Source organism: Cyanistes caeruleus, unplaced genomic scaffold (assembly GCF_971803275.1).
Source record: "Cyanistes caeruleus unplaced genomic scaffold, bCyaCae1.hap1.1 HAP1_SCAFFOLD_11, whole genome shotgun sequence".
NCBI classification, from domain to species: domain Eukaryota; kingdom Metazoa; phylum Chordata; class Aves; order Passeriformes; family Paridae; genus Cyanistes; species Cyanistes caeruleus.
This window is the reverse complement of record NW_028255883.1, coordinates 1,595,939-1,623,546: the sequence shown is the minus strand read 5'-3', so window position 1 is coordinate 1,623,546 and position 27,608 is coordinate 1,595,939. Positions and strand designations below refer to the sequence as shown.

The 27,608-nt window shown below is 54.2% G+C and overlaps 3 protein-coding genes across 3 annotated transcripts in view; 2 read left to right on the top strand and 1 right to left on the bottom strand.

The window, feature by feature from the left end:
* The window catches only part of LOC147647309 (serine/threonine-protein kinase pim-1-like), a 76,245-nt gene that overhangs the window by 36,204 nt on the left and 12,433 nt on the right, over window positions 1–27,608 (bottom strand). The gene's annotated exons all lie outside the window — the stretch shown is intronic.
* LOC147647311 (olfactory receptor 14J1-like) lies at window positions 9,472–11,887 on the top strand. The gene is made up of 2 exons (XM_086872244.1): window positions 9,472–9,505; window positions 10,796–11,887. The coding sequence occupies exon 2, from the start codon at window positions 10,819–10,821 to the stop codon at window positions 11,749–11,751; it is 933 nt and encodes a 310-aa protein (XP_086728370.1). The 5' UTR covers window positions 9,472–9,505; window positions 10,796–10,818; the 3' UTR covers window positions 11,752–11,887.
* LOC147647310 (serine/threonine-protein kinase pim-1-like) lies at window positions 20,722–25,159 on the top strand. Its single transcript, XM_086872329.1, has 8 exons — window positions 20,722–21,687; window positions 21,816–21,866; window positions 22,071–22,437; window positions 22,993–23,169; window positions 23,418–23,565; window positions 23,748–23,973; window positions 24,521–24,655; window positions 24,942–25,159. The coding sequence occupies exons 1-5, from the start codon at window positions 21,130–21,132 to the stop codon at window positions 23,522–23,524; spliced, it is 1,260 nt and encodes a 419-aa protein (XP_086728455.1). The 5' UTR covers window positions 20,722–21,129; the 3' UTR covers window positions 23,525–23,565; window positions 23,748–23,973; window positions 24,521–24,655; window positions 24,942–25,159.

The following is a 27,608-nucleotide window of genomic DNA, read 5'->3' as shown; positions in this document are numbered from 1 at the left end:
TAATGGCCCAGCATACACCTCCAGGAAACTGGAGGAATTCCTGCAGGAGTGGGGAGTGGAACATAAGAGAGGCATCCCACACTCCCCCACCGGCCAAGCGATCGTTGAGCGAGCCCATCAGTCGCTCAAGCGTGTCCTTTCTCATCAAAGGGAGACTGTGAAGGGCTGCACGCCACAAGAGCGGTTGTGCAAAGCCCTTTACACGCTAAACTTTCTCAATTGTTCCGAACAGGACCCTAACCCTCCAGTGGCCCGGCATTTCAAGACCAACAAGAACTACCAGTTGCAGCAGCGCCCTCCAGTGCTGGTCTGGGACCCTGAGACCCAGAAGATCTTGGGACCTTTCGATCTGGTGACCTGGGGGCGGGGGTACGCTTGCATATCCTCGCCCCAGGGACTAAGGTGGATCCCACAAAGATGGGTGAAACCTTATGTCCCCAGACATCCAAGCAGGCCACCAGATAGGGTCGAGGATGTCAATGACGTCGCGTCCGGATGAGCCATCCCCCATCCCGAGGAGGAGGAGGAAACAACCCAAGCCCCTTTTTGTTATGTCAACCTACCTTTTTCAGTTAAAGTTATGTTTTTCGTAAAAACTGTTTTATGGATTGTTTTCGTCGTTTTCATAGTTTTATTAGCGTTTGCAGTTTTAAAGAGATGTTTAGTTCAATCGGTTTTACATCTTGTATCCCCCTCCCCTCAAGTCAATTTTGTTAGCGCTCCTTCTCCTCCCTTTTCACCTCCTCCTTCTCCCGTACCCCAAGACTGGTTTGTTGAACCCTCTGCACCTCCTGCCGATGCAACCTCCTCTTTCTAAAAAAGAAAGGGGGAGATGTTGCCGCCTGTTAGTTTATCTTCATTAAGTATGTTTGTTCACCTTCGTTGAGTTTAGAGTTGGTTTGCCCCAGTTACTCCCCCACTATCCCGATATGGTTTGTTCCCAGTTGCCTGTCATTGTAAACCTCTCCCCTCTTTCCAGATTGTTCCCCATCCATCACTTTGGTCCTACCCCCAAGCCCTATCAATCTATGTACACCACACCTTTTGTTCTGGTTCCTTCCCTGCTCATCATCCCTTACTCGATGCCCTATTGGTTGTATAGCTATCCTCCCTCCCCCAAGTCCCTACCATTGGATTTGTGTATTGTAACCCCTTCCCACAACACCTCCCCGGCTGCCACATTATTGGTTGTTGTATGAGCCGCCCACGGGCTTTAAAACCTGGCGCACAGAGGTGCCCAGGGTCTCGGCTCGGACTTTCTCCTCGAGATCTCAGCCCTGTCCCTCATTGCCTTCTCCCTGCACCTGCTGGAATAAACTTGTTCCTGGGAAATTGGAGGACTCCGAGCACTCTCTCTCCCTTTACTGCACCTCGTGTCGCCCTGCATACTATAGAGCCCGAGCCCAAAGGAGCTCTAGAGGTTCCAGGTCGAGCCACACAGTGCTCACCTGGTTCCCCACTCCTGCCGCTGACGCTTGGCACGAGCTAGCCGGGGCGTGAAGGGCCAAGCGGGCAGCGACAACACACCAAATTTCCTCCTTTCTCTGACTCCACGGCAGTGACAGCCCCACTCTTCCATTCCCTGTGACACCAGGGCAGTGACATGCCCAATTTCCTCCTCTCCGTGACTCCAGAACAAAGAGAGCTCCAGTGTTCCTCTCTCTCTGTGACAACACAGCAGTGACAGCTCCAATGTTCCCATCTCTGGGACACCAGAGCAGTGTGAGCCCCAAAGTTCCACTCTTTGGGACAGCAGTGCAGCCACAGCCCAAAATTGCTCCTGTCTGTGAAACGACAGCAATTTTAGGCCCAGGATTACCCTGTTGGAGACACCATAGCAGTTAGAGCCCAACTTTACCCCTCTCTGTGACACCAGAGCAGTGAGGGCCCAAATTTCCTCTTCTCTGGGGCACCACAGCAATGTCAGAGCCACTGTTACACTACCTGTGACATCATAGCAGTGTGAGCTCCAAAGTGCTCTTCTCTGTGACATGACAGCAATGACAGGCCAAGTGCTCCCCTCTCTCTGTGACACCACAGCCATGAGAGCCCAAATTTTGCTCCTCTCCATGACACCACAGCAATGACAGGCCCAGTGTTTCCCTCTCTCAGACACCACAGCAGTGACAGCTCCAATTTTCATGTCTCCGTGACACCACAGCAGGGACAGCCAAAAAGTTGCCCTCTCTGTGAAACCAGAGAGGTGACAGCCAAAATTGCCTCCTCTCTGGGAAACCACACCAATGTCAGGCCAAGTGTTCCACTCTCTGGGACACCACAGCAGCGACAACACCGCTGTTTCTCTCTCTGTGACACCACAGCAGTGAGAGCCCCAAAGTTCCGCTCTCGGTGACAGCAGTGCACTCCGATTCCCAGTATTCCCCTGTCTGTAACATCACAGCTCTAACTACCTCCATTTCACTCTCTCGCTGAAACCACAGCAGTGACAGCCCGACTCTTCCCCTCTCTGTGAAATCACAGTAATGACAGCCCCAAATTGCCTCCTCTCTGTCACACCACAGCAATGTCAGGCCCAGAGTTCCACTGTCTAGGACACCATAGAAGTGTGAGCTTCAATTTAATCCTCTCTGGGACACCACAACAATGACAGCTCCAGTGTTATGCCCTCACTGATACAACAGCAGTGACAGCCCGACTGTTCCTCTCTCTGTGAAACCAGAGTAGTGACATATGAAAATTCCTTCTCTCTGTAAAACGACTGCAATTTTAGGCTCAGTATTACCCTCTTGGAGATACCATAGTAGTTACAGTTTAAATTTAGCCCTCTCTGTGACACCAGAGCAGTTACAGCCCAAATTCACCCTGCTGTGTGACACCAGATCAGTGTCAGAGCCAGTGTTTCTTTCTCTGTTACACCTTAGCACTGACAGCCCCTATTTTCTCATCTCTGTGACACCACAGAAGTCATAGCCCCAAAGTTCCTCTCTCTGTAACAGCATTGCAGTCACACACCTAATTTCTTCTTTTCTCTGACTCCAAAGCAGTGACAGCCCTTCTGTTCCAATCTCTGTAACACCAGAGATGTTAGATCCCAAATTTCCTCCTCTCGGTGACTCCAGAGCAGTGAGACCTCCAGTGTTCCTCTCTCTGTGACACCACAGCAGTGACAGCTCTAAAGATCCACTATCTGTGCCAGCAGTGCAGTCACAGCCCAAAATTTTTCCTATCTGTGAGACCACATCACTGATAGCCTCACTGATCCATAGTCTGTGACGCCAGAGCTGTGACATGCCAAATTTCCTCCTCTCTGTGAAACCACATCAATATCAGTCCCCATGTTCCCCTGTCTGTGAAACCACAACAATGTAAGGCACAGTGTTCTCCTGTCTTTGAAACCACAGCAGTGTGACCTTCAAATACCTCCTTCTGGGACGCCACAAGAATGACATGCCCAGTGTTCCCCTCTCTGCTCTGTGACACCACGGCAGCAACATCCACACTGTTCCTCTCTCTGTGATACCAGAGCAGTGAGAGCCCACATTTCCCTCTCTGCGTGACTCCAGAGCTGTGACTGCCCCAGGGTTCCCCTCTCTGTAACACAATAGCAGTGGCAGACCCAGTGTTCCATTCTCTGTGACACCACAGCAGTGAAAGCCCCAAAGTTTTGCTCTCTGTGACACCAGTACAATCAAATCAAAGAAATTCCTCCTCTCTGTGACACCACAGCAGTTAAAGTCCCACTGTTCCCCACTCTGTGACCTCAGAGCTGTGACAGCCCCAAATTTCCTCCTCTCTGTGAAACCACAGCAGTGTCAGGCCCAGTGTTCCACTGTCCTGGACACCATTCAAGTGTGAGCTCCAATTTAATCCTCTCTGTGACACCACAGAAGTGTGAGCCCAAATTTCCTACGCTCTGTGACAACAATGACAGCCCCAGTGTTCCCCTATCCATGAAACCACAATGACAATGACAGGCCCAGTGTTTCCCTCTCTGTGACACCTCAGCAGTCACAGCCACTATTACCTTGTTGCAGAATGGCTTGCTTCTCCAGGGCACAGCTCCTTGCAAGGCCTGCACAACCCTGACTGTGAGCTAGCCTAAGTTCTTTGTTGAATATTGTATCAAGGAAATGAAGAATACTAATTTTTAATAAGACAATGAAGAATAAGAATTTAGGATGAGAAATCTGCTAAATGTATCTTAATAAGTTTTACTAAAACTATCTTATAGAGCTTGGGTGTTATGATCTGGACCAATAGAAATGTAGAAATTAACGCTTGAAAAATAGCAATTATTCAATCATAGTATAATACAGATCGCATGTTACCTTTTCAAAATACTATAAAAATATAGCTAAGATTGTAATAAATTGGGAAGAAGCAGCTAACTCACATTGGGTCGTCTCTTGACTCCCGAACCCGTCTCCTACAAGGCACCAAAGCAGCAGCTGCTTCCAGGCCATGGCCAGAAGGCTCCCTTGGCACCCGGCCTGGTGGCCAGCACTGCAGAGCTGCTGCTTCAGGGCTCATTTCTGGCTGGGCTCTGAAAAGCCACTTCTGCTCCAGGAGCCTGACTGGAAAGCAATTGGCCCCAGCACCCTGGGGACAAGATAATAATGAACAAACTGTTCATGCCAGCAGAGACAAGGCAGGGGCAGAGGAAAGGGGAGAGCCTGGCCCAGGGGACATGGCTGAAATGGTGATGGCTCTGAGGTCACTGCCACTGCAGCAGCCTGGCTGGCCCTCAGCAGACATTCTGGCCAGGAGGGTTGTGAGGGCACCCAGCACATCAGAGAACCCACACAACAGCAATTCCATCCTTGGGGAGGGGAGGGGCTTTCACTGTGTCAGGTGGCACAGATCTCCTGCTCTGGGAGCATTCCTGGGATGGGGCATCCACTTCTCTGGAAAAATAATTGCAGTTTTGTGCCATGCTCATTGTAAAATATTTCCTACTTCTAACAAATCTAAATCCATTCTTGTTCACTTTAAAGATATTGATCCTTGTTCTGTCACTGCAAGATTTGGTAGAAAATAATTTTGACCAGTGTTCCCATTTCCACAGACCATGGAGGGGACCCAAAAATCTCCCAGGATGGGGTCTGGAGGCCTTATCACATAAGCAGCAGGTAGAGGCTGAGGGCTCTGGGCTGTGCAGCTGCAAGGCCCTGCTAGAGGCAACTTGTGCAGCCCTTTGGCCATGGCTGCTGGCCCTGGGCCTGAGGCCAGCAGGGGACAAGTGACCCTGGCAGCCCTGGGGGCTCATTGTCTCCTTGTCCCTGCTCAGCAGCCTGGCAGGGGCCGCCCCATGGTGCTGCCCTTGGCATTGCACATCCCCACATGGCAGTGGCCCGGGAAGAGCCCTGAGCAATGAGGGAGGGACAGCATCTGCCTTGCCAGGGGCTGGGGCTCAGCCCTTGGCCCTTGGCATTCCTGAAACACATCCAGCTTTGCTCAGCACCACAGACACCTTTCCCTTGCTTGTCCCCAGCTGCCATCAGGGCCTCCAGTCTTCTGCTCTGCCTGGAACCTGGGGACGCTTTCTCAGCCGTGTCTCTCTTATTTCAACTACAAGAAACTTCAGTGTTTCCATCTGACTTGGAGTTCTTTAGAAGTTTTTGGAGCACACTCTGAGGGACTGAGTGTGATGCAAAGAGCCCCAAAGGCTCAAGAGGGTTTTGTAAGTCCTGGTGCTGTGTCTGTGCTGCTGAGCTGGGCCGGGCTCCTGGCCCAGAGACAGCTCCTGACAAGGGCAGCGCTGCAGAGAGACAGCTCTGGCCAGGAGCAGCTCCTGAGCACAGCCCAGCAGGGCTGGGGCCCTGCCAGGGCATCTCAGGGACACGAGCAGGCCCAGACAGAGCTCCCAGGGGCTCAGCACTGGCAGGGGCTGTGCGATGTCCCAGAGGGGGCTGTGTCACAGCAGCACCTCTGGGGCTGTGTCCTGGAGCCCCAGAGCAGCTGGGATGTCAGAAAGGGGCTGTGTGACAGCTCCGAGTGGGTTGTGTGAGGTCACAGATGGGGCTGTGACATGACAGAGTTTGTTGTGTGAGGTCACTGAAACAGCTACAGCATCATAGAGGGGATTCTGTGACATCACAGAAGTGACTGTGACATCATAGAGAGGACTTGACATTAGACATTAGATATATGACATCACAGAGAAGGCTTTCCCATCACTGGTTGACTGTGTGACATCACAGACCAGACTGTGACACCACATGGTTGTGATATGAAATCCTAGTGTGGGCAGTGACATCCCAGAAAAGCCATGTGACATCTCAGGACAGATTGTATGACATTACAGTGCCAACTGTGAGATCATAGAGTGAACTATGACATCAAATGTGGCTGTGTGACATTACAGGAGGATAAGTGACATTACGAGGTGGTTTTGTGACACGTAAGAGATGCTGTGACATCACAGAGCAGGATGTGACATCACAGAATGATGGTGTGACAACCAGGGGCAGGTTGTGTGACATCACTGAGAGGGTTGTGACATCCCAGGTGGCTGTGTGACATCACAGGGGGTACTGTGAGATCACTGGGGGGGTCACTCCACACCAACCCCCCCTCACAGTTTCCCCCCAGAGAAGTCCAACGCTGCTCTTGCAGCAGCCTGTCTGCACAGAAACACTCCCAGGGCTCTCTGCATTTCCCTTCCCTCACTCTTGGCTCACTCACACACCTCCCAACAACCCACTTGGTGCTTTCAGCTGCAAGGAGTTCAAAGCTTGGCTGGCCTTCAGCAGCTGCTCTAATTCTGCCTTCAGCCAACTCTGGCTTTGTGTTCATTGTAGAACTGCCTGTGTGTCTGAAACATTCCTTGCATGGTTCTGCCTTGGGGAAGAGGAAGCTCCCTGGTGGCACCTTGGGCTTGGCACACACTTGAGGAGGGTGTCTGTTTTCCATGGGGAAACTCAGGAGTTCTAGATTGCTAAAATCAAAGAAAGAAAACCCCTCTTTTCCTGAGTGCAGCCAGTTCTCTGAGCAAAGCAGATCCCAGAGGAGTGAGGAGAGACAGGATGAGGCTGGGGAATGTGGAGCAAGGTTGTCCACACTGGGTCAGACCTCAAGACACAGCTTCTCTGACCTGGCCAGACCTTCTTAGGAGAGACCCTGGATCAATATCCATCACTGAATGCTACAATCCCTCTGCTCCAAAGAGAACAGGAATAAAAGATGCCCTTTAAAATAGGAATACATATTTCTTAGAAGCTCTTTGACCTATTTCTCCATAACTATTGTATGAAACTTTCCTAAGAACTGCACCAGACCAGAGGGAAATCAAGGCAGAGCCATGGTTTGTTAGGATTTGCTTGATCCTAATGAGCCCCATGGTGCATTTGGAGCTGAGTCCTTGAACCTCAGGGCCTGAGAGGAGATTGCACAAACCTTTCCAGAAGTCAAAATCAGAGGAAACACCCAAAGTGTGTCCAAGTATTAATGTGTCCCACTGAGGCCCATCCCCAACACAGGCTCCTCATGGACTCCTTGGAGGACAGAACTGGAGGCCAGGATTGCACAAAAACCTCTCAGAGACTCAGTGTGGAAAGGAAAATCCAAAGTCGCTGAAAAATCCCTGAGTATCTCAAAGTATTGATGAGCCCCACTCAGTGTCAATGCAAAGCTCCCAGGGGACTCCTTAAAGCAGATAATTTGGGCCATGATTGCACAAACTTCTCAGAAGAAGTTTTCTCAGAAGTGGGAAGGAGAAAGGAAAGTGCCTTAAGAACCTGAAGTACCTGGAAGCATTAATGAGCCCCACTGAGTGTTGTTACTGACAAAGCCTCTCAAGGGACTAATTACAGCAGATAATTGGAGATCATGATTGCACAAACCTCTCAGAGACTCCAAGGCAAAAGCCAAAGTCCTTTGAAAAAGCTGCAGTCCCTGGGAGCATGAAGGAGCCCCCAGGGCCATTCCTGAGCAAGGCTCCCCAGGGACTCCTTCCAGCAGATCCCTGAGGCCACTGGCATGTGGGCTAGGGGGGATGCTGAGGGCAGGCCAAGGGGGTGACAGTGGCCAGCCTTGCTGGGGCTGTGCCAGGAGGCCCCAGGGCCTCAGGACAAGGTGTCTCCTCACAGCCCTTGCTGGCACAGAGGCTGCTGTGGCCCAGGGCACCTAGACTTGGCTTCTCTTTGTCCCCACCTGTCATCAGTGCCTCCTGTTCTTTGCCCTGTCTGGGGCCTGGGGACACTTTCTCAGTCACATCCCTCACTGGGACCCATTAAAGGTAAAAGAAACTTTGGAGTTTGATCCTCACTTGGAGTTCTTGAGAGGTTTATTCCCCTCCCTCTCAGGGACTGATGTTCAGGGCCTCAGCACAAAGCCCCAGGAGGGTCATTAAAGTCCTGCTGCTGTGTCTGTGCTGCTGAGCTGGGTCAGGCTCCCGGCACAGAGGAATTATCCTGGAAATTAGGAAAAGCTTCAAAAGCACATTTCTCTTGCTGAGCAGCTCTTCTCCCAGCCCAGCAGGGCTGGGGCACTGCCTGCAGCCACCCTGGGGCACAGCCCAGAGGCACAGAGAGCTTCAATCAGTCAGGGCTGGGAAGGTGCTGAGAAGTGCCTGGGGCACAATCCCTCCCAGCCCTTGACACAGGAAGCCTCTGGCTGCAGGACAATGCAGCTGCAGCTCCTGGAGCCATCTCCTAAAGCTGGAACATACCCGTGCCTACAGACTCTGTGAGTACATTCTCTGCCTATCCCTTGTGCAGAGCAGCCAGGGGTGCCCAGGGCTGTCCTGCAGAGCAGGGTCCTGCAGCCCAGGGCGCTGTGCTGGGGCAGGGACTCTGCTGCCTGCCAGGGACAGCTCTCAGCCGGCCCGGGGAGCTGCTCCCAGCGCTGGGGAGAAGCTGTGGGGGGAAGGAGCCACCCTGAGCAGGGCAGGGGCTGCTGCTGAGAGGGGCTGTGTGGGGCAGGGCTGCTCCCAGCTCCAGACCTGCCTGGGCACAACTCCGGAGGACACTTCCCAAAAGAAGATAAGAATGGGATTCCTGTAAAGATCAGGAGCTTTCCTAAAACTGTTTTCAATTTCATGCTTTAAGCAGGGTGGGAAAGCTGAGATGATGACAAAAAGATTTTTGCTTTTTGTACATTATTAATATATTTTTAGATCTGTAAACTATTATATATTTATAAAATTATAATCCTTAATTCACTCAATTAAACTACTATTACATACTTATATAACTATTATCCTTCATTAACTCTAGTATGTTTTCTAACCTTTCTCTTAGATTTTAGAACAATTATTTGACCTTCTAAATACATTTCAGAAATACTGTATAGTCTTGTCATCATGGAGAGGAGCTACAAGAATTTGTATTTTAATCAGAATGTGAGCAGTCATAACAAAAAGTGGGGCCAAGAAACCCTTGGACCTACTCCAATGGGTTGACTCAGGGGTGTGTAACTGGGGCAACTGAATCTCCTATTGAATGTTTCTGTTAAATATCCTAATTAATCAACCTTAATAAATTGTTGAAATAAGGGGCTGGGTGTGCCTCATCCTCACTGGGACACCTGGAAGCTTCCAATAAAGGTCGGTTTTTTACTTTACTGTTCTAACACTGTTGCAAAAGGTTTTTGATTATAGACAAAAGGGGGATGAGAGAAGCAGAAGAGGAATTGTAATCCCAGAATCACAGAACATTCTGAGTTGAAAGAGACACACCAGGAGTATCAAAGTAATGTTGGAACATTTACAGAGATGCCAGAATTGTAAGTTTGGGTGCTCAGTCTCTCTGCTGGGAGCCTCCTAAACAGCCTAAATGCACTGCTCTGATATTGTCATTGGTATCTGGGGCTCTCAGGGAGGCTCTGGCATCTGCAGCAGCTGAGTCAGGCCCTGCCCTTGGGATTGCTGCCAGGCAGGTGTGTCTATGGGAATGGAGTGTCCCAGCTTCCCTGTGACCTGTGGGGCTGTGGGCAAAGCAGTCCATGGGAAAGGGGAATGAGCTGAGTCCCCTCCCCGAGATCCCATCATGGGCACACCTGGGGATCTCCTTGCTGTGTCCTTCCAAGCTCTGAGCTGCCCTCCTGGCTGCAAATCTGTGCCAGAGCCTCTCAGAGTTCCCTGAATGTCCCACAGAGAAGGGCAGAGATGCCACAGCTGAGGAAATGCTGTTGGCTCTGCCAAGGGAGCCGTGAGTGTCTTTGGCAGAGGGGGGTGCTGAGCCCTTGCCCAGAGACCTTTAGACAGTGTGAGACATTCAGAGATCACTCTGCTCTGGGCAGGGTCTGGTTTATGCCAGGGTGACACAGGAGTGTGACTGTGCTCCGATTCCAGCCAAAGGTACAAACCCAGGGCAGTTGGGAACAAGCCCATCCAGCCCCTCCCCTTCCCTAAGCCACAGGGAATCCTTTGCCTCTCACATCTCTCAGTGGCAAACTGACTGCAGCTGAAATGCTGGGGATTTCTGACCTCAGAGAACCAGGAATGATTTGTGGGTAGGAAAACGGTTCCTAAAACCAACTCCTGTTATACTCCTCCAATACTTTAGAAGTGTGTGTGCAGATGGCAACAAGCTTTTCTGCATTAGGAGTGAATCCCCTGACAAATCCTGAATTTCCAGCCTTGTCCCTCTGCCACATAGCCACAAACCCAGGGCAGCAGGGCAGGGATGGCTCCTGGAGAGCCCCCAGGCACAGGCCTGGCTGCTCCTGGCACACTCAGACAACACAGCTGGAGCTCAGGCAGGGACCTGGGTGAAGTTTTCCCAGAGCAGGAATAAGGGTGGGTGAGTCCCAGCAGGACAGTGTACAGGGAATGGCCCAAGTTTGGCTCAAAGCAGCATCTCCTGATTTGTCACTGTCTTTTGTCCATGAACAGGTCCCCATGCCCAGCCACAGCAAATGTCCAACAGCAGCTCCATCAGCCACTTCCTCCTGCTGGCATTGGCAGACACGCAGCAGCTGCAGCTCCTGCACTTCTGCCTCTTCCTGGGCATCTCCCTGGCTGCCCTCCTGGGCAACGGCCTCATCATCAGCGCCGTAGCCTGCAGCCACCACCTGCACAGCCCCATGTTCTTCTTCCTGCTCAACCTGGCCCTGACTGACCTGGGCTGCATCTGCACCACTGTGCCCAAAGCCATGCACAATTCCCTCTGGGACACCAGAGACATCTCCTATGCAGGTTGTGTGGCACAAATATTTTTTTATGTTTTCTGTGCTGCAACAGAGTATTTCCTCCTGACCATCATGTGCTACGACCGCTACGTGTCCATCTGCAAACCCCTGCACTACGGGACCCTCCTGGACAGCAGAGCTTGTGCCCACATGGCAGCAGCTGCCTGGGCCAGTGGCTTTCTCTATTCACTGCTGCACACGGCCAATACATTTTCCCTGCCCCTGTGCCATGGCAATGCCCTGGGACAGTTCTTCTGTGAAATCCCACAAATCCTCAAGCTCTCCTGCTCCAATTCCTACACTAGAGAACTTGGGCTCATTGCAGTCAGTGCTTGTTTGCTGCTTGGCTGTTTTGTGTTCATTGTTTTCTCCTATGTGCAGATCTTCAGGGCTGTGCTGAGGATCCCCTCTGAGCAGGGACGGCACAAAGCCTTTTCCACCTGCCTCCCTCACCTGGCTGTGGTCTCTCTGTTCCTCAGCACTCTCATGTTTGCTCACCTGAAGCCTCCCTCTATCTCCTCCCCATCCCTGGATATCGCAGTGTCAGTTCTGTACTCGGTGGTGCCTCCAGCCCTGAACCCCCTCATCTACAGCCTGAGGAACCAGGAGCTCAAGGCTGCAGTGTGGACACTGATGACTGGATGGTTTCAAAAACATTAAACTGCAGGCCAATTTCTGCAAATCACTTGTAATAAAAGTCATCTTTGATACTTCTTGTTGGTTTCATTTTGGATGTTTTCTTTGTTTTCATTTTTAGATCTTGTCCAAAATAAAATATCATTGTTTGTGCCATTTCTCATTTTGTTTCTCTCTCCATCTTCCCTTTGGCCACAGACTGTGTCAATGAGTGGCTGCGCTCTTGGTAGCTTTAAAGGAACTAAAGGATCTCCCAGAAAAGTTTTCTCCTGAGATCTCCTTTTTGTTCCCCTCTCTGGAGCTGCAGCAGCAGTGTCTGTGTGCAGAGCTGGGGCAGATCAGTGCTGGCACAGCAGCTGTGCCCAGGAACAGCAGCACTTGGTGTTGCCAGTGCTGCTCCCGTGCCACTGCCCCGCTGCCCTCCTGCCCTGGTGTTGCTGCAGGGCCTGAGTGCTCTCGGGGCCGGGCACAGCCCTGGGGGTGGCAGTGCCGGGGCTGCAGCAGGGACAGGCCATGGGCACTGCTGGGGCAGTGCTGATGCCTCAGGGCAGGGCCTGGGGGCTCCAGGCTCCTTGTCCAGGCTCTCTCAAGAACACACCCAGGCCAATGCTCAGCACAGAAAACCCCCATGAGCAGCCCCAGGGTGGCCGTGGGCAGGCTGGGGGCAAACAGCATGGCTGGGGCTCTGCAAGGTCCCTGGGGGAGACAGGAAGGAGCAGCAGAGCAGGGGCTGATCCATCCCCACTGCTCTGGACACCCCAGCACAGCGTCCCAGAGTGTCCTCATGGAGCTGCCAACAACATCCCCCCTGTGCAGCCCTGGCCTCTCCCCCAGCTCAGAGAGGTGCCGCATCCTTGCAGGCACAGACACAGCAGCACTGGCTCAGGAGCCCCTGTTTGCACTGCCCAGAGCAGGTGTCAGCACCCCCATGGTGCTGCTGTGGGGAGATGAACCTGAGGGAGCACAAATGCCATCAGCCCCAGGGGCCAGGAAGGGCTGGGGGACGGGAGGGAAACCACTCAGGTTTGTTGTGGCCTCTGAAGTCACACAGAAAGTTTGTACTCATGAGCTGTGAGTTTCCTGTGCCACTGCAGATGTTGTTGCTCAGAGCCAGGGCTGCCTGGCAGTCACCCCCAGACTGCCTTGAGCATTTCCTTTACTTTACCTTTGCTTTCTTTACTCTTCCTGCTCCAGATTTCTTCCTATTTCCCACCCCTATTCCCTCCCCTGCAAACAGCCCATCCCTGTTTGCCCTTTCCTCTCTGCCCCCACTCCCCATTTCAGTTCCTGAGCTGGCACCATGAGAAGGTCCCTCGGGGAGCAGGATCATCCTACAGGTGCTTCAGGAATTGTCTGCAGGGTTCTGCAGTGCCTCATGCTGCTCCCTTGCCAGAGGCAGCACAGGCCAGGGGGGCACATCTGGGCTGCTGTGTCTGGCTGTGGGGCTCCCTGTTCTGGGCAATGACGAGGAGCTGGAAAGGCTTTGCAGGACTGACAGGATGGGTTTTGGGGGCTGTGTGGAGAAGCTGAGGGACCTGGGCTGCTGGAAGTTGTGAAGAGAAGGCCCAGGGCTCATCCTACACCTGCTCCAAGGGTGGTTTCAGAGAATCACAAAGTTAGCAAAGTTGGAAAAGACCTTGGAGATCATCAAGTCCAACTTGTGCCATGACATCACCTTGTCTTCCCTGAACCTCCTCTTCTCCTGGATTAACAACCCCATCTCCCTCAGCTTCCCCTCACAGAACTTGTGCTCCAGACCTGTCACCAGCCTTGTTGCCCTTCTCTGGACACTCTCCAACCCTTCCATGTCTTTCCAAGATTATGGGCCCAGAACTGGACACAGCACTCGAGGTGCAGCTCAACCAGTGCCAAGCATAGGGGAAGAATCCCTGGCCTGGTCCTGATGACCACACTGTTCCTGATCCAGGCCAGCTGCCATTGGCCTCCTTGGCCACCTGGGCTCACTGATGGCTCATGCTCAGCCTGCTGTCCATCAGTGCCCCAGGTCCCTTTCCCCCTGCCTGCGGGCCAGCCTCTCTGTCCCCAGCCTGGAGCACTGCAGGGGTTGTTGTGGCCAAAGTGCAGGACCTGGCACTTGGACTTGTTAATCCTCACCTTGTTGGGTCTGGCCCCTGGATCCAGCCTGGCCAGGTCCCTGTGCAGAGCTCTCCTACCCTGCAGCACATCAACATTTTCAGCCAACTTGGTGTCACCACGGTTCCATGAGGCCCTAGAGTGTCACAATGGTCTCCAGGATTCCATCAGGCCTCCCAGCGTCACAAAGTCCCTTTGGTTCCCTGGGGCCCTGCAGTATCCCAGTGGCCCCATCATGACATAACGTCCTGCTCTGTCACAATGCTCTGCATGCTTCCACAAGGCCCTGCAGTGTCACAGGGGCCTCTTGGTTCCATGAGGCCTCCGAGTGCCACCAAGGAATCCCTTGGTGGTGCAGTGCCACAGTGGAGCCCAGGTTACACAAGGTCCTGCAGTGTCACCCTTGGTTCCATGGGGCACTACAATGTCACAGGTGTTCCCTTAGTTCCCTTAGAGTCCCTGCAATGGAACAATGGCCCCTTGATCCCACTGGGGCCCAGGGTCTCACCAGGGTCTCCTTGGTTCCACAGTGGCCCCTTGGTTCCACAAGGCCCAGCAGTGTCACAGTGGCCTCTGTGGTTCAACGAGGACCCCGACTGTCACCATGGACTCCTTGTTTCCATGTAGCCCCACGGTGTCCCAATGGCTCTTTGGCTCTGTGGTGCCATGTGGGACAGTGTCACTGTGATCCTCTGAGTTCCACCAGGCCCCGCAGTGTCACAGAGGCCCCCTTGCTTCCCCAGGGCCCTGCAGAGTCACAGTCATCAGAGAATCAACCAGGCTGGAAAAGGCCTTGGAGAGCATCAAGTCCAACCTGTGACCCAACACCACCTTGTCACCCAGACCATGGCACTCAGTGCCACATCCAGACTGTCCTTAAACACTTCCAGGGACGGTCACTCACCCAGCTCCCTGGACAGCCCATTCCAATGCCCAATCATCCTTTCTGTGAAGAATATTTCCTAATGTCCAGCCTAAACATCCCCTGGTGCAGCTTCAGGCTGTGTCCACTTGTCCTGGCACTGTTCCCTGGGTAAAGAGCCTGCCCTCCACCTGGCTGCACCCTCCTGTCAAGTTGTTGCAGAGAGTGATGAGGTCTCCCCTGAACCTCCTCTTCTCCAGGATAAACAACCCCAGCTCCCTCAGCTGCTCCTCACAAGATGTGTGCTCCAGCAGCCTTGTTGCCCTTCTCTGGACATGCTCCAGCCCCCTCCATGTCTATCCAAAATTGGGGGCCCAGTACTGGACACAGCACTCGAGTTGAAGCTCAACCAGTGCCAAGCATAGGGGAAGAATCCCTGGCCTGGTCCTGATGACCACACTGTTCCTGATCCAGGCCAGCTGCCATTGGCCTCCTTGGCCACCTGGGCACACTGATGGCTCATGCCCAGCCTGCTGTCCATCAGTGCCCCAGGTCCCTTTCTGCCTGCCTGCTGGCCAGCCTCTCTGTCCCCAGCCTGGAGCACTGCAGGGCTTGTTGTGGCCAAAGTGCAGGACCCAGCACTTGGACTTGTTTAACCTCACCTTGTTGGGTCTGGCCCCTGGATCCAGCCTGTCCAGGTCCCTGTGCAGAGCTCTCCTACCCTGCAGCACATCAACACTCCCAGCCAACTCGGTGTCACCACGGTTCCATGGGGCCCTAGAGTGTCACAATGGTCTCCAGGATTCCATCAGGCCTCCCATCCATCCATCTTTGGATTATACTGGGAGTGACTGGACTCATACTGGGAATATCTGAGAGTGACTGGCAACATACCTTGCACATCATCCCCCATACTGGGGGTGACTGGGAGAAACTGGGAGCACGCTGGGGGCAAATGGCATCATACTGGGACTGACTGGGTTGATATAGCCAGAGGCAACTGGGACCATCCTGGGAGTGCTGGCATGTGACAAGGATCATCCTGGAACTTATAGGGCTCATATTGGTGTTGAAAGGGAGCAGCTGGGATCTCTGAACACCACAGGTTCCTTTCCCACTCTCTGAAAAAGGAGCTTTGCAGTATCCATGTGTGAGGTGACCTTCACCTGAACCAGACGCTGTTAGGAGAAAAAGCTGCCTGTGCTGGGAACTCCCACACAACAAATCAATGCCTATAGAGAGCATTTTCCTTTCACAAATTCCCTCCTGGAGCCACAGTCCTTTTGGATCACACAGAAGGCGGGAGAACAACACAAAATACTTGGCTGTGTCCAGTTTTTGGCTGGACCTGCTAATGGAGGGAGTGCCAGGGTCCACTGCCACAGACTCTCCTCTTGAAGAACAGAACCCCCCCAGGCTACATTCGAAATGCTGTGCACAACCTGCTGGCTTAGAAACAACCCCTTTTTTAAGAAGATGTTGACAGGAGCTCTCCCAAACATATGGCATTTAATGGCAATTTTCTTTCAAAATCACATCCATTCCAAAGGAAGAATGGAAAGCCCACAGCAATCCCAAAGGCACATATGGTACACCTGGGGAAATCCTTGACTTAGGGGCTGAGTGGGTTAAAAAATACCCATAAGAGTCCAAAGTGCAAACTGCAGCAATCACTTACTGGATCATTTTGGCTGTGCTGCACACGTCTGCAGACTGTCTGTCCCCCTGCCAGGACAGAAGGACACCCGTCAGGGGCTGGGCTGGCTGCTGAGAATGCCTCAGGCAGGAGGATCCTCAGGCAATGAGCAGGCACCCAGAGCCACTCTGACACTGAGGCCTCTGTGCCCCACAGCAACGGGAACACCACAAGGACATGGCAACGTTCCTGTGACATCACAGCAGCAGCTCACCCAAAAACCTCCTGGAAGGTTCTCCTGGGTCACCAAGGAGCACAAAGGATCCTCAGAGGGCACAACCTATTGCCCTCCAAAGGATCCAAGAGGAACTCAGAAAATGCAGCAAACGAGGACACCCCACAAGGAAAAACAACTTTTGGTCACTGATGCTTTTGACTAAAACCAGCATGGCTTGTTCCCTCTGGGATCTTTGTTCTAGTTCTAAAAACAAACAAGGTTTTCTTCTGAAATGTACAGAAAGCAGGAACTTGGGGGAAAAGAAGGATGAGGGTGCCAAAGCCTTGTGTGACTTCTTGGACATCCTGTGGCTGAGGGTGTCCAAGGCAATGGACTCACAAGCGGGGTCCCTGCCCTGCCGACTGACAGCTGCCATCTCTCCTTCAGCCCCACACCTATCTCAAACAACCTCCTGTCAAGGGCCTCCATCCACACATTCCATCACCAGCCAGAGATGCTCATCAACCAGGTCACCCAGCATCCCTGAAGCCACAGCAGGGAGTGCTCCTGGCATCTGGTAGAGCACTGTGGCTTTCCTGGGATCCTTCTGGTGTCTGTGCCTGAGAGGAGTGGGGTGGATGGAATCAGGATGGGTCACAGATCAGCAGCCCCACTGCAAGCAGTGCTTTCTCCTGCTGTGTGGGGACCGTGGGGTGACTGATATTGGGACTCCTCTGGCTTTGGTCCTTCAGAGCACACAGTGGGTCAGACACTGGGCTGAGGGAATGGGTCCCATGGAAACCCAGCACAGGCATTTCTCTTTGGAGAGGGGGTTCTACAGGGAGAAAGGAGAAGAAGAGACTTTTCTGTCTGCTGAGATTCCCTCTCCTCCTTCAGCAGCCATACCACAATCCATCAGTACCAGAGTTGATAGGATCACTTCCCTGCCAGGCAACACAAGGCACTCAAAACTGAACCGTGCCAGAGCCCAGCCCTGCCTGCCCATTTGGAGGGTGTGGGGGAATGGAATTTCAGCTGGAGTTGACCCACAATGATAATTTGCCACTTGTGGGTTTCTCACAGCCTTAGAAGGAGTTTGAGATCTCTGTCCCCAACACCTGCTCACCCTTCAAGTGCACACACGTGCCTGGGGGCAATTCAGGTTCCCTGGAGTGGTGGCTGCTAATCTTGGAAACAGGAGCTGTTGTCTTTTCCTGTGTGCTTAACTCCCTTCTAGCTATTAGAAAGTGGGTGAGTAAAGGAAATGACCCTGGAGGAAAGGGACCAGAACCTTGGAAAAAAATGAAAGAAGTCTGAATTACAAATGAAATCTCTTTTATTTATTTATTTATTATAAATCTCTTACTACAAACAAAATCATGTTACTGAGCTGGGTGCTGGGATTTGGGGCTTTATTTCCTGTTCTTATTATTATTTAATAGTATACCTTTTCATTTGTAGACTTTTAAATTATTTTAAATTAATAAGAATGGCTGGATATCACACTCTGGGAAAATTCTCTTGTCTTTCTCACCACAATTAAACTGTACACTCAACTCCAAGTTGCCAGTGGATTCGAAGGACAGAAAATCCTGTTAATGGTGGGTCTGGTGTGGTTTGGAGCTGGGGAAGGGTCTCATCCCCTCCCAGAGCTGCCCCAAGCCCGCTCTGCTGCCACGTCTGCACTCACAGCCCCTCACGGCTGCCCTGCCCTGGGGACATGGTGGCACCCCCTCCTGCCAGGGCTGAGGCTCCTCATGGCCCCTCACAGCCCCTCACGGCTCCATGGAACTTCTCATGGCCCTGTAGAACCTCTCATAGCCCCTCACAGCCCTTCATTTCCCCTCACAGCCCCTCACGGCCCCTCACAGCCCCAGGCGCGGGGCTCCTCCCAAAGGAGAAGGGGTCGGGCCCTGCTTGTTCTCCTTTTATTTCGGTCCCTTCACAGCGCCGAGTAAAGAAAGGCTGAATGGAGCCTTTCGCCAGCGTTTCCCTCGGGCTTCATTGCGGGCTGAAGCTCTGTGCTGGCGCTGGCCCGAGCACCAACATCCCTGCAGCCCCCAAGGCCTTTGCTGTCCCCCCGTGTCCATTCCCTGTCCCCGAGTCCCGCCCGGCTCTGGCAGCAGCAGCAGCCGCAGCGCAGCGGGCGCAGGCCCGGCCCGGCCGGGGCTCCCGGCCACGAGCAGCAGCAGCGCCGGCCCTTCCCACCTGCTCCTGCCTCGGCTCCCCAGGGCTTTTGCCAGGGCAATTCTGGACTACAGCAACAATCCCCCACAAACAGCCCTCAGGCTTCCTCAGGGCCCGCCTCTGCTGCCCTGAGCCAGCCCTCAGAGGAAGAAAGAATCGGGTTTCCAGCGCCGTTTTCAGCTCTGTTTTACTCACCCTGAGGTGACAGCAGGAGGCTGTTGGTGCCTTGGCCTTGCACATTGTAGATCTCGTCTGCTTTTGTTCCTCTTCTGCCTGCCACCTGAATTTTATCTGCAAAACTGCAATTGCCTCTTTCAATCAGTGCTACTCACTGTGCTTTAGTGATCAGTAACTCAGGATTTTTTGTCTCAGACATCATGAGTAGCAGATTTTGAAATGCTCTCATGTCCCTGGGCACTAAGTCGAGGGGAATGAAAGCCACACAGCTGACATTTGCAGTGCTCAAACACAGCCCTGTTGCTGCTGCAGCTGAAATAGAATCAAGTGACAGAGGCCATCACAGAAATTGCCCCTGCAGTGGCAAATAAAATGAAAAAATCCACCAGGAGAAAGGAAAAACAGAACTTGTCACTTAATTATTTTTTCCGAGCAGCAGCAGAAAGTGGAGATGCCCAGAGGTATTTCCAGCTGCTGCTGATCCCAGCTGGAGCCCAGCCTGCTGCCCAGTCCCAGTGGGAACCTGAGCCCAGCCCGGGCAGCTCCCGCAGTGTCGGGAGCTCAGCGCACGCGGGGCAGGCCCAGAGCCCCGGGCACGGCCGCCCATTGCGGGGCAGCGGCACAGACGGAATGTCCTGCGGCCCAAACCTCCTGCTCCTCACACACAGCTCCCATCCTCCTCCCCCTCCTCCTCTCCTGGCATGGCACAAATTCCAGCTCCGAGGAGGCTTCCCAAGAGAGGCCTCAGGCTCCTGTTTCAGCCTGAGTGTCCCTGCAGAGGAACAGGGCACCTTTCAGGCACTTCCACAAGCTCCAGGTTCTCATTTCCTGGGCAATCTGCCATGCAAACAGCCTTGCCAGAAGGGACAAAAGCAAAGGGAATTAACTGGGAATTATTAGGATAAAAATCAACCTTCTTACAGACAAAGTTCACCAAGTCATTCCCTGCATTTGTCTTTTTCACATTCTTTCTCTCATCTACTGAGAGGTCCAGCTTATCATGTTCTGGTGCTTATCAACAACTGATTGTGCTCTTGATTTGTACCAGTGCAAGAGATGTAGAATCATTTACACTGAACACACAAACAAACTCCCTCTGTCAGCCCATTTTCAAGTTCCAGATCACTTTCAAGGTGTCCATGGGGCTATTGGAATGATGAGCTCTCCACTGCTGGCTGCAGGCTCTGGAGATTCTTTCTCCACATTCAGCCAGGCTTGTATTCCCCAACAATTCCTGGCAGCTCATCATGATTTCTTCGGGTAGAAGAGTAACAATGAAAACCTTAGCAATGGCACAACTCCCCTGTCCACAAGGAAAAGCAAGAACAAGTTGTCAAGTTCTTCAGATAATTTGTCCTGCTTTGCTGCAAGAGTTGTGCTGCACACACAGTGTGGGAAGCCAAGAGAAGCTGCAGCTGGGGGCACATCTTGAGACAGGAGCTGCACCTTGTTCTTCAGGACAGGTTTTTGGAAAGAAAAGACAGGACTGTGAAGATTCTGGGAAAACTGAAACAGCTTTTTTTAAGAAATGAAAATAAAATCAAAAGAAATGACCAATATGTTTTTCTCTATTTATTTTTATGTTTCCCTTTTCCATCTTGCACTAGTTCTCCATCCCATTCATTCTAAATGGATCTCACCTCTAAGATCCATCACTTGGCTAGTTTTAGACATTGTAAAATACCATGATCTACACGCAGTTTTCCTTCCCCTGTTTTTCTTGGAAAGCAATGCTGGAGACACAAGTGCAGTGCTTGGGTCAGGTACAAATTCTGCATTCAGGGAATGTGCTCGGACAGTGTCTGACGCTCAGCAGGGACAAGGCACAGCAGCAGCCAAGGGCATTGCTGTGCCCCTGTGCAGGAATCAAGACTCTGGCTCTTGGCTCAACACGGCAAAGTTCCCGTGTTTGGCCAGGCTCAGGGGCTGCCCGGGGAGCGCGGGGCTCGGCGCGGGGCCGAGCGGGCAACGGACAAACGGCCCCGGGGACAAACGGCCCCGGTGCTTCAGTTGCAGCGGCAGCAGCGGCAGCAGCAGCAGCAGCGGCGGCGGCAGCAGCGCAAAGAGAAAAAGCAGCGAAAGAAGCGACATTTTCGCCCTTCTGTATCCTCTCCTCTCCCTTTCCCACTGTTCCACCCTCTCTCCCGCGGTCCCTCACCCATTCCCGATCTCCCTTTCTCTGTGTTCCCCTCCTCTCCCAGTTCCCCTCTCCCCTTGCCCGCCCGGGACATGCCCCCGGCCCGCCCCTGGCCCCGGCCCCGGCCCCGGCCCCGGCCCCGGCGCCGGGCGTCCCGCCTCGCTCTCGCCTCCGCCCGGCTCTGGCCGAGCTGGCGCTGGCGCTTCTGGGCGGGCCTCAGTGCCTGGGGCTGGGGCGGTATCGCCGCCCTTTGGCTCCGCCTGCTCCGAGCCCTGCCCCGGCCCTGGCCCTGGTCCCGGCCCTTGCCCCGGCTCCTCCCGGGGCCCGCGGAGGACACAGGCGGTGCAGCCGTTGCCGCCGCCTCCGCTGCGGCTTCCCCGGCCCGAGCTCCGCCGCTCGGCAGCGCGGCCGCTGGCCCCGAGCCGCCGCTGTCGCGTTCCAAGGAGCGGACGCCTGCGGATGCTCGGCCCGGGGAGGTCGGGGAGCGCTCGGGGGCCGTTCCTGGCCCCGGGCCGAGCGCTGACGGCCGCGTCTCTTCCCCAGGGAAGGCGCAGGAGGCCCTGCAGCAGCGCTACAGGATCGGCTCGCTGCTGGGGCGCGGCGGCTTCGGCAGGGTTTTCTCGGCCACTCGGCTCTCGGATGGCGCCCCGGTGAGCAGAGGGGCCAGCGGCGGGCGGAGGAGGAGGAGAGGGCGGAGGAGGAGAAGGGGTCGGCGGAGGAGGATGGGGCTGGACACGGTAGGCGGCGAGCTGAATCCGCTGCTCCCTTTGGCTTGCAGGTGGCCATCAAAAAGGTGCCACGGAACCGCGTCCGGCACTGGGGCGAGCTGGTGAGTGAGCGGGGCCAGCGGCAGAAGCCGGGGCGTGCCGGGCGGGGATGAGCCGGGGCCCGGCAGGGTGGGAGCCACCAGGACACCTGGAGGGAGAGCGGGCGTGGGGCCAGCGGAGGGCACAGAGCATCCCGGGCTGGCTGAGGGCTCCCCGAGCCCTGGCACGGGCTCAGCCCCACTGACGGCACCGTGCTCCTCCCGCAGCCCGACGGCACCAGCGCACCACTGGAGATAGTGCTGCTGGACAAGGTGTCCACAGGCTTCCCCGGTGTGGTGCAGCTGCTGGATTGGTTTGAGCTCCCCAACACCATCGTGATGGTGCTGGAGCGCCCAGAGCGGTGTCAGGACCTGCGGCATTTCATTCGGGCACGGAGGTTCCTGTCAGAGGAAGAGGCGCGGGAGCTTTTCCGGCAGGTGCTGGAGGCCGTGCAGCACTGCACCAGCTGCGGGGTCCTGCACAGAGACATAAAACCGGAGAACATCCTGGTTGACCTGGACACCGGGCAGGCAAAATTGATTGACTTCGGCTGTGGCACCTACCTGCAGGACACAGCCTACACTCAGTTTGCAGGTGAGCCCACCCAGGGGTAGGCTCCCGGTCCCGGCATCTCCTGGCCCAACATCTCCTGGCCCAACATCTCATGGCCCAACCAGGGTGTGGCAGCAGGGATTCTCCCAGGACTGGGGCTGGGGCTGGGGCAGCCAGCCTGACAAAATCCCCTGTGGGTGGGGGTAGCAGAGAGGGAGAGCCAGGACCTGTGCACCAGCTGGTTTGGTGTGCAGGTGAGAATGGGCTTGGACTGCTGTGCTTCCCTGCTTTGCCTTGGTTCATAATATTTTTTGGGCAATGCCAGCAGGGAGGATGTGGGTATGGTTTTTCCCCAGCACTGTGAGCGGGTTTTTCCTTTGTGTGTCATGGTCGGGCCTTGCCAGGGTTTCTGCTGCCCTCTTCCAGCACCAGTGCCTTCTTTTCCAACCCTGGGTTTGTACACAAGTGCCAGGTGCTGGCGAGAGGGCAGCAGGTCACCCCGTGAGCCACTGGGGCAGCCCCACATGCCCAGGGATGCTGGGGTCAGGCTCTGGGAGCAGCAGCATCCCCCTGATGAGCTCCATCCATATTCCATAGGAACACGATCATACAGCCCCCCGGAATGGACCAACTTCAGGTGGTACTATGGCGAGGCAGCAACCGTCTGGACCCTGGGCATCCTGCTGCATGAGATGGTCTGCGGGAAGCACCCTTTCAGGAGGGGCTGGAACATCAGCTGGGCCCAACTCCCGCTGCCACAACGGCTCTCCCAAGGTGGATCCTCATCTCTGGGCACGGGGGGAACACCAGTGTTGGGAGACAGCAGCGGGCTCGTGAGCATCCCGCTCTGGCAGCTGCTGAGGAGGTGGCACATGTCCTGCTCTCCTCCAAAACAGAGAATTGATGGGAAAGTTTAGGCCCAGCTCTGGGCACATCCAGCGTGGCCTGGGCATGGGTATAGTGGGGCAAAGCAGACAGGAGCCTTCTCCAACTGACCAGTGGTTTGTGGTTTCTCTCCCCAGATTGCCAAGTTCTGATCAGGCGGTGTTTATCCCTGCACTACTTGGACAGGCCCTCATTAGAAGACCTGTTCTGTGATCCCTGGATGCAGGATATTCATCAGCCATAGAAGAAGGGAGAGAGCCACAGGCACAGTGATGCAGGGACCTGGTAAGTTACAGCTCCACACATACCCTGGCAATCAGAAGCAAAGAAACCCAGACTTCTTTGTCCTGCCTGTGTCACTGCACAGGGCTCATCGAGTGGGAACACGCAGCCCTTGTGCTGGAGCTGAGCTGCTCTGCCCAGCACTGGTGGCTGCCATCTGAGCTGGTTTGCTTGTCCTGGTTCAGTGACAGCCGGGCCCTGGGCAGAACCCTGACAGCCTGGTGTCACCCCAGGGAAAAAGGAGCCCCTGGAGAAGCTGCACCAGGTGGGGCTGCTGCTGCTGCTGCTGGGGACATGGAGGACAACAGCAAGGATGACAACCTCTTCCTCCACCTGGCCAGCGGCAGCTGGCGATGATGGACTTTGATTCTGGCACCTTCTTGAAAGCCAGGCTCCACAGAGAATTTTCAGGTAAGTCCAGACCCAGGGGGATGCTCCCAGATTTGTGCATTGGCCGGGAACCAAAGGTTTCCCCTTTGCTGGGGTGGATGCAACTGATTCTTCAGTGGCTGCCCAGCTGGTTTTTGGCAGGGCTGGGGGTGTGGGCTGGGGTGGTTACGAAATGGGAGTGGGCTCCTGGTCCTGCCAACAGCCCCCAGCACCCACCGTGCCCCAGGCTGGGGCTGGGGCAGCCAGCCCAACACAAACAAACCCCCATGGCAGGAGCACAGGTGGGACTCCAGAACCTGAGCACGGCTGCTTTGCTGTGCAGGCAAGGAAGGGCTTGGGCTGCTCCACTCCCCTGCTTTGCTTTGGGATCACCGTGATTTTGGGGGACAGTGCAGGGGGGAAGGGAGAAAGCATGGGCTTCCCTCACCCGTGGGTGGGTTTTTCCCTAGAATGGAGGGGTTGGGCCTTCCTCAAACTCCTGACAGACATAAGATTTTTTACCTTTTTTCTTCTTTCCCCTTTTTGTCTGTAACCTATTTTCATTAATTTGTTGTTTGTTTTCCTAAAGGAAGAATTCTAGGTGGAGTCCAGTCTGGATCGGGAAGTGCTTGGGACCAGCCGTGGTGTGGATGGGCCGTGCCCTTGGAGAAGGCTGAGGACATCGTTTGGGACCAGCTTTTCTTCTGGCAGCAGATGGTGTGAGGTGGGTCCTCATCTCCTTGGCATGGGTGGGACAAGAGCTTTTGGGAGATGGCAGCGGGCACAGGAGCATCCCGCTCTGGGCAGCTGCTGAGGGGCTGGATCTGCCGTGGCTGGCTGCAGGCTGGGCACATGTCCTGCCCTCCTGCTCTGCTCCCAAAGGCAGCAGTGATGGGCAGCTTTGGGCTCAGCGCTGAGCACGGCCAGCATGGCCTGGGCACCGTGGCTGGCTGGGACAAGGGGACAGGAGCCTTGAGCTGACGGGCGGTTTCTGGTTTCTCTCCTTGCAGACGGGCTCTGCAGATGCTGAGGCTGCTCTGGGCTCTGCCAGGGCTCTGCTGGGCTCAGCACCGGGCCGGGATCAGCCAAAGAAGAAACGATGTGACCTCCAGCAGAGACTTGAGCATTTTGGCAATGCAGCTCAAGTCTGCAGAGTGTACACCTCCAAAGGAAAACATGACATCCCCCAAAAATTAAACTTGTTCCATAACTTCTGAAATGACATCAATCTGGGATGACCCCAAATGTCATTCTTCAGCTTTCTCAAGCTGTAGCTCATCCCTTCTCTGAACAGTTCTCTCCCCCACCTGCCTTTTACTACACAACTGCTCCCTTCTTTCCCCCAGTGAGTTCCCAGCCCATCACAATCTCCATCACACTGCAGCCTTCCTTGATGCCCCTCACCACGAGGAAGGCCAAGCCCCAGGCTCAGGGACTCATCCTGTCACTGGCTGAAGAGCAGCAATGTCTGTCAGTGACAGGGGCCCTTGGATGTCTCTGTATCCATGGACAGAAGGGTCTGTCAGTGCCAGGGGCTCTGGGATGTCTTTGTATCCATGGACAGAAGGTCTGTCTTTGCAAAGGTTTCCATAATATCTTTGTACCCATGAGTATGGAATGAACACAGAGGGTGAAAGCGTCAGTCACGTTGTTTGCACACTCCTTCCTTTCCATACAAGACACATCCATGCACACCCCCATGTATAGATATATTAAAAGGATAGGGATGGATAGAGATTTCCCACAGAGCTCTAACTTTGGCATAACTCACCTTGTAAGCCATGGCCAGGGGATTTTTTCTTCACCTCTGTGTGAGTAGGTGTCCAAGAACTGAAGGGAACAGCATTTAGAAGCAGTTTCAGGATTTCTAGGCAGGAAAGGGAGCTGACAACCATCCACATAACTCACCATATTCGTCGGGATGGGCTGCTGGTTCTTTAGGAATATGGCACAATGGAGACACGAGACTTGGGATAATCCCAGCTCTCTGTGGATCTGTGCAAAGGTGGAGCAGCAGAAAGACCTTTTGTCTTCTTTGGGGACACAAGGTCCAAGGAGCTGGGCTGGTGGCAGAGCGTGACCTGGGCTGGTGGCAGGTGAAGTCCCATTTCATGACATCCTGGAGTGGCACAGGACAAAGCTCCAAGCACCCACAGCCCTACTGAGGAAGTCCTTGGAGTGCTGCACATCGCATAGGAAAAGCTGCATTCACTCAGTCCATTGGGATTTATCACTTCCATTTGCAATGCTTTAGGTGCAAGTTTCAAACTGCAAAATTTTGACACTCAAGACACAGTCATGAAGAACATGTATTTCCTATTCCTTTAACTGCAGTGTAAAATATCTTAACATTGGAAAACATCCATCAAATCTGTAAAGGAAGGCAGCTAATGGATCCTTTCCACTAGCACGTGTACAAACTAAGGAACTAAAATCAAAGCTGAGTTCTCTTTTTCGCAGGATCAGTTACCTCTTTCTTACTCCAGAGTTATAGAAGACTTTTCACTACACGTTTGCGAGTAATTTTTATCTTTCATGTTTTTTTCGTGTTTGTTGGTTTGTTTGTTTGTTTGTTTTTCTACAGAAAACATGTCCTGGAAAAGGAGCCCTTTGCTCCTGGTTCCCGTGTGGAGCAGCTCCCTTCGCGCTGGCTGAGCTGCTCAGGCAGAGCCCGGCAGCTCCCCGCCCTGCAGGGCTGAGGCTTTTCCCCGTTGCTGGGCACAGACTGATGGAGCAGCAGTGCTGAACACGGGCACACGCAGAGGGAGCAGAGCAGCTGCCTTTGCCCACCTGGAGCTCCAAGGCCAAACTCTGAGCAGGCACGGCTGGAAGAGACTCGCAGGCTCCCTGTTGGCTCTGCTGCCCCACTTGTGCCTGGCCCAGCTCTGTGTGAGGCAGAGGGAGAACAAGGGGCAGCTCCCTCCCAGCCCCAGCCCAGGGACCCCTCCAGTCTCAGGCCTTGGGCCACTGTCAGCACCTGCTGCTCCAGCCACGGCTTCTGCTGGCACTGCCAGCAACAACCAAACTGGGGCTGGTCCCGAGGGAGCAGCAGCAGTGCCTGGATCTGATCCCTCAGTCTGGGGCAGGGCTGGACAAATTCCCTCCCACCCCAGCAGCAGCAGCAGATGGAACCGACTTTCAGCACAGCCCTAGCCACTCTTCCCTGCCTGTGCAGCGGTGTCACAGCAGCCTGAGGCACCTGGGAGCCCTCAGTGCCAGCAGGGACTTGAGATGGCAGCCCTGGGCTCCTGCAGGTTGTGCCAAGAACAGAGCTGGGGACTCCCTCTCCATGTGGAGCTTGCAGATGGAAAAGGCTGCTGTGACCAGGGAGCTCCAAGGGCACAGAAAGGAGGGGCTCGACCTCTTGATCTGTGCCAGTGCCACAGTCCTGGGCAGCAGCCACCGAGCCCTGGGGGAACAGAGGGCACAGCAAGAGGGACAAAACCAGGCAGGGTCAGAGACTGGGAAGAGCCAGAGCTGGGAGCAGGAGCAGCTGCTTCATTGCACTCTTGGAGAAAGCTCTTGTGTGGTTCAAAGCGCTGAAAGGTGTGGATGGCAGAGAGGAGGCCACACCAAACAATGCTCCTGTTTTTACACGTCCCCTCTCCGTGTTCCAGAAGGAATTGGATGAAGTGTATTCTTCTCTCCGAGTGGTCTCCTTCAGTGTGAGCAGCTGA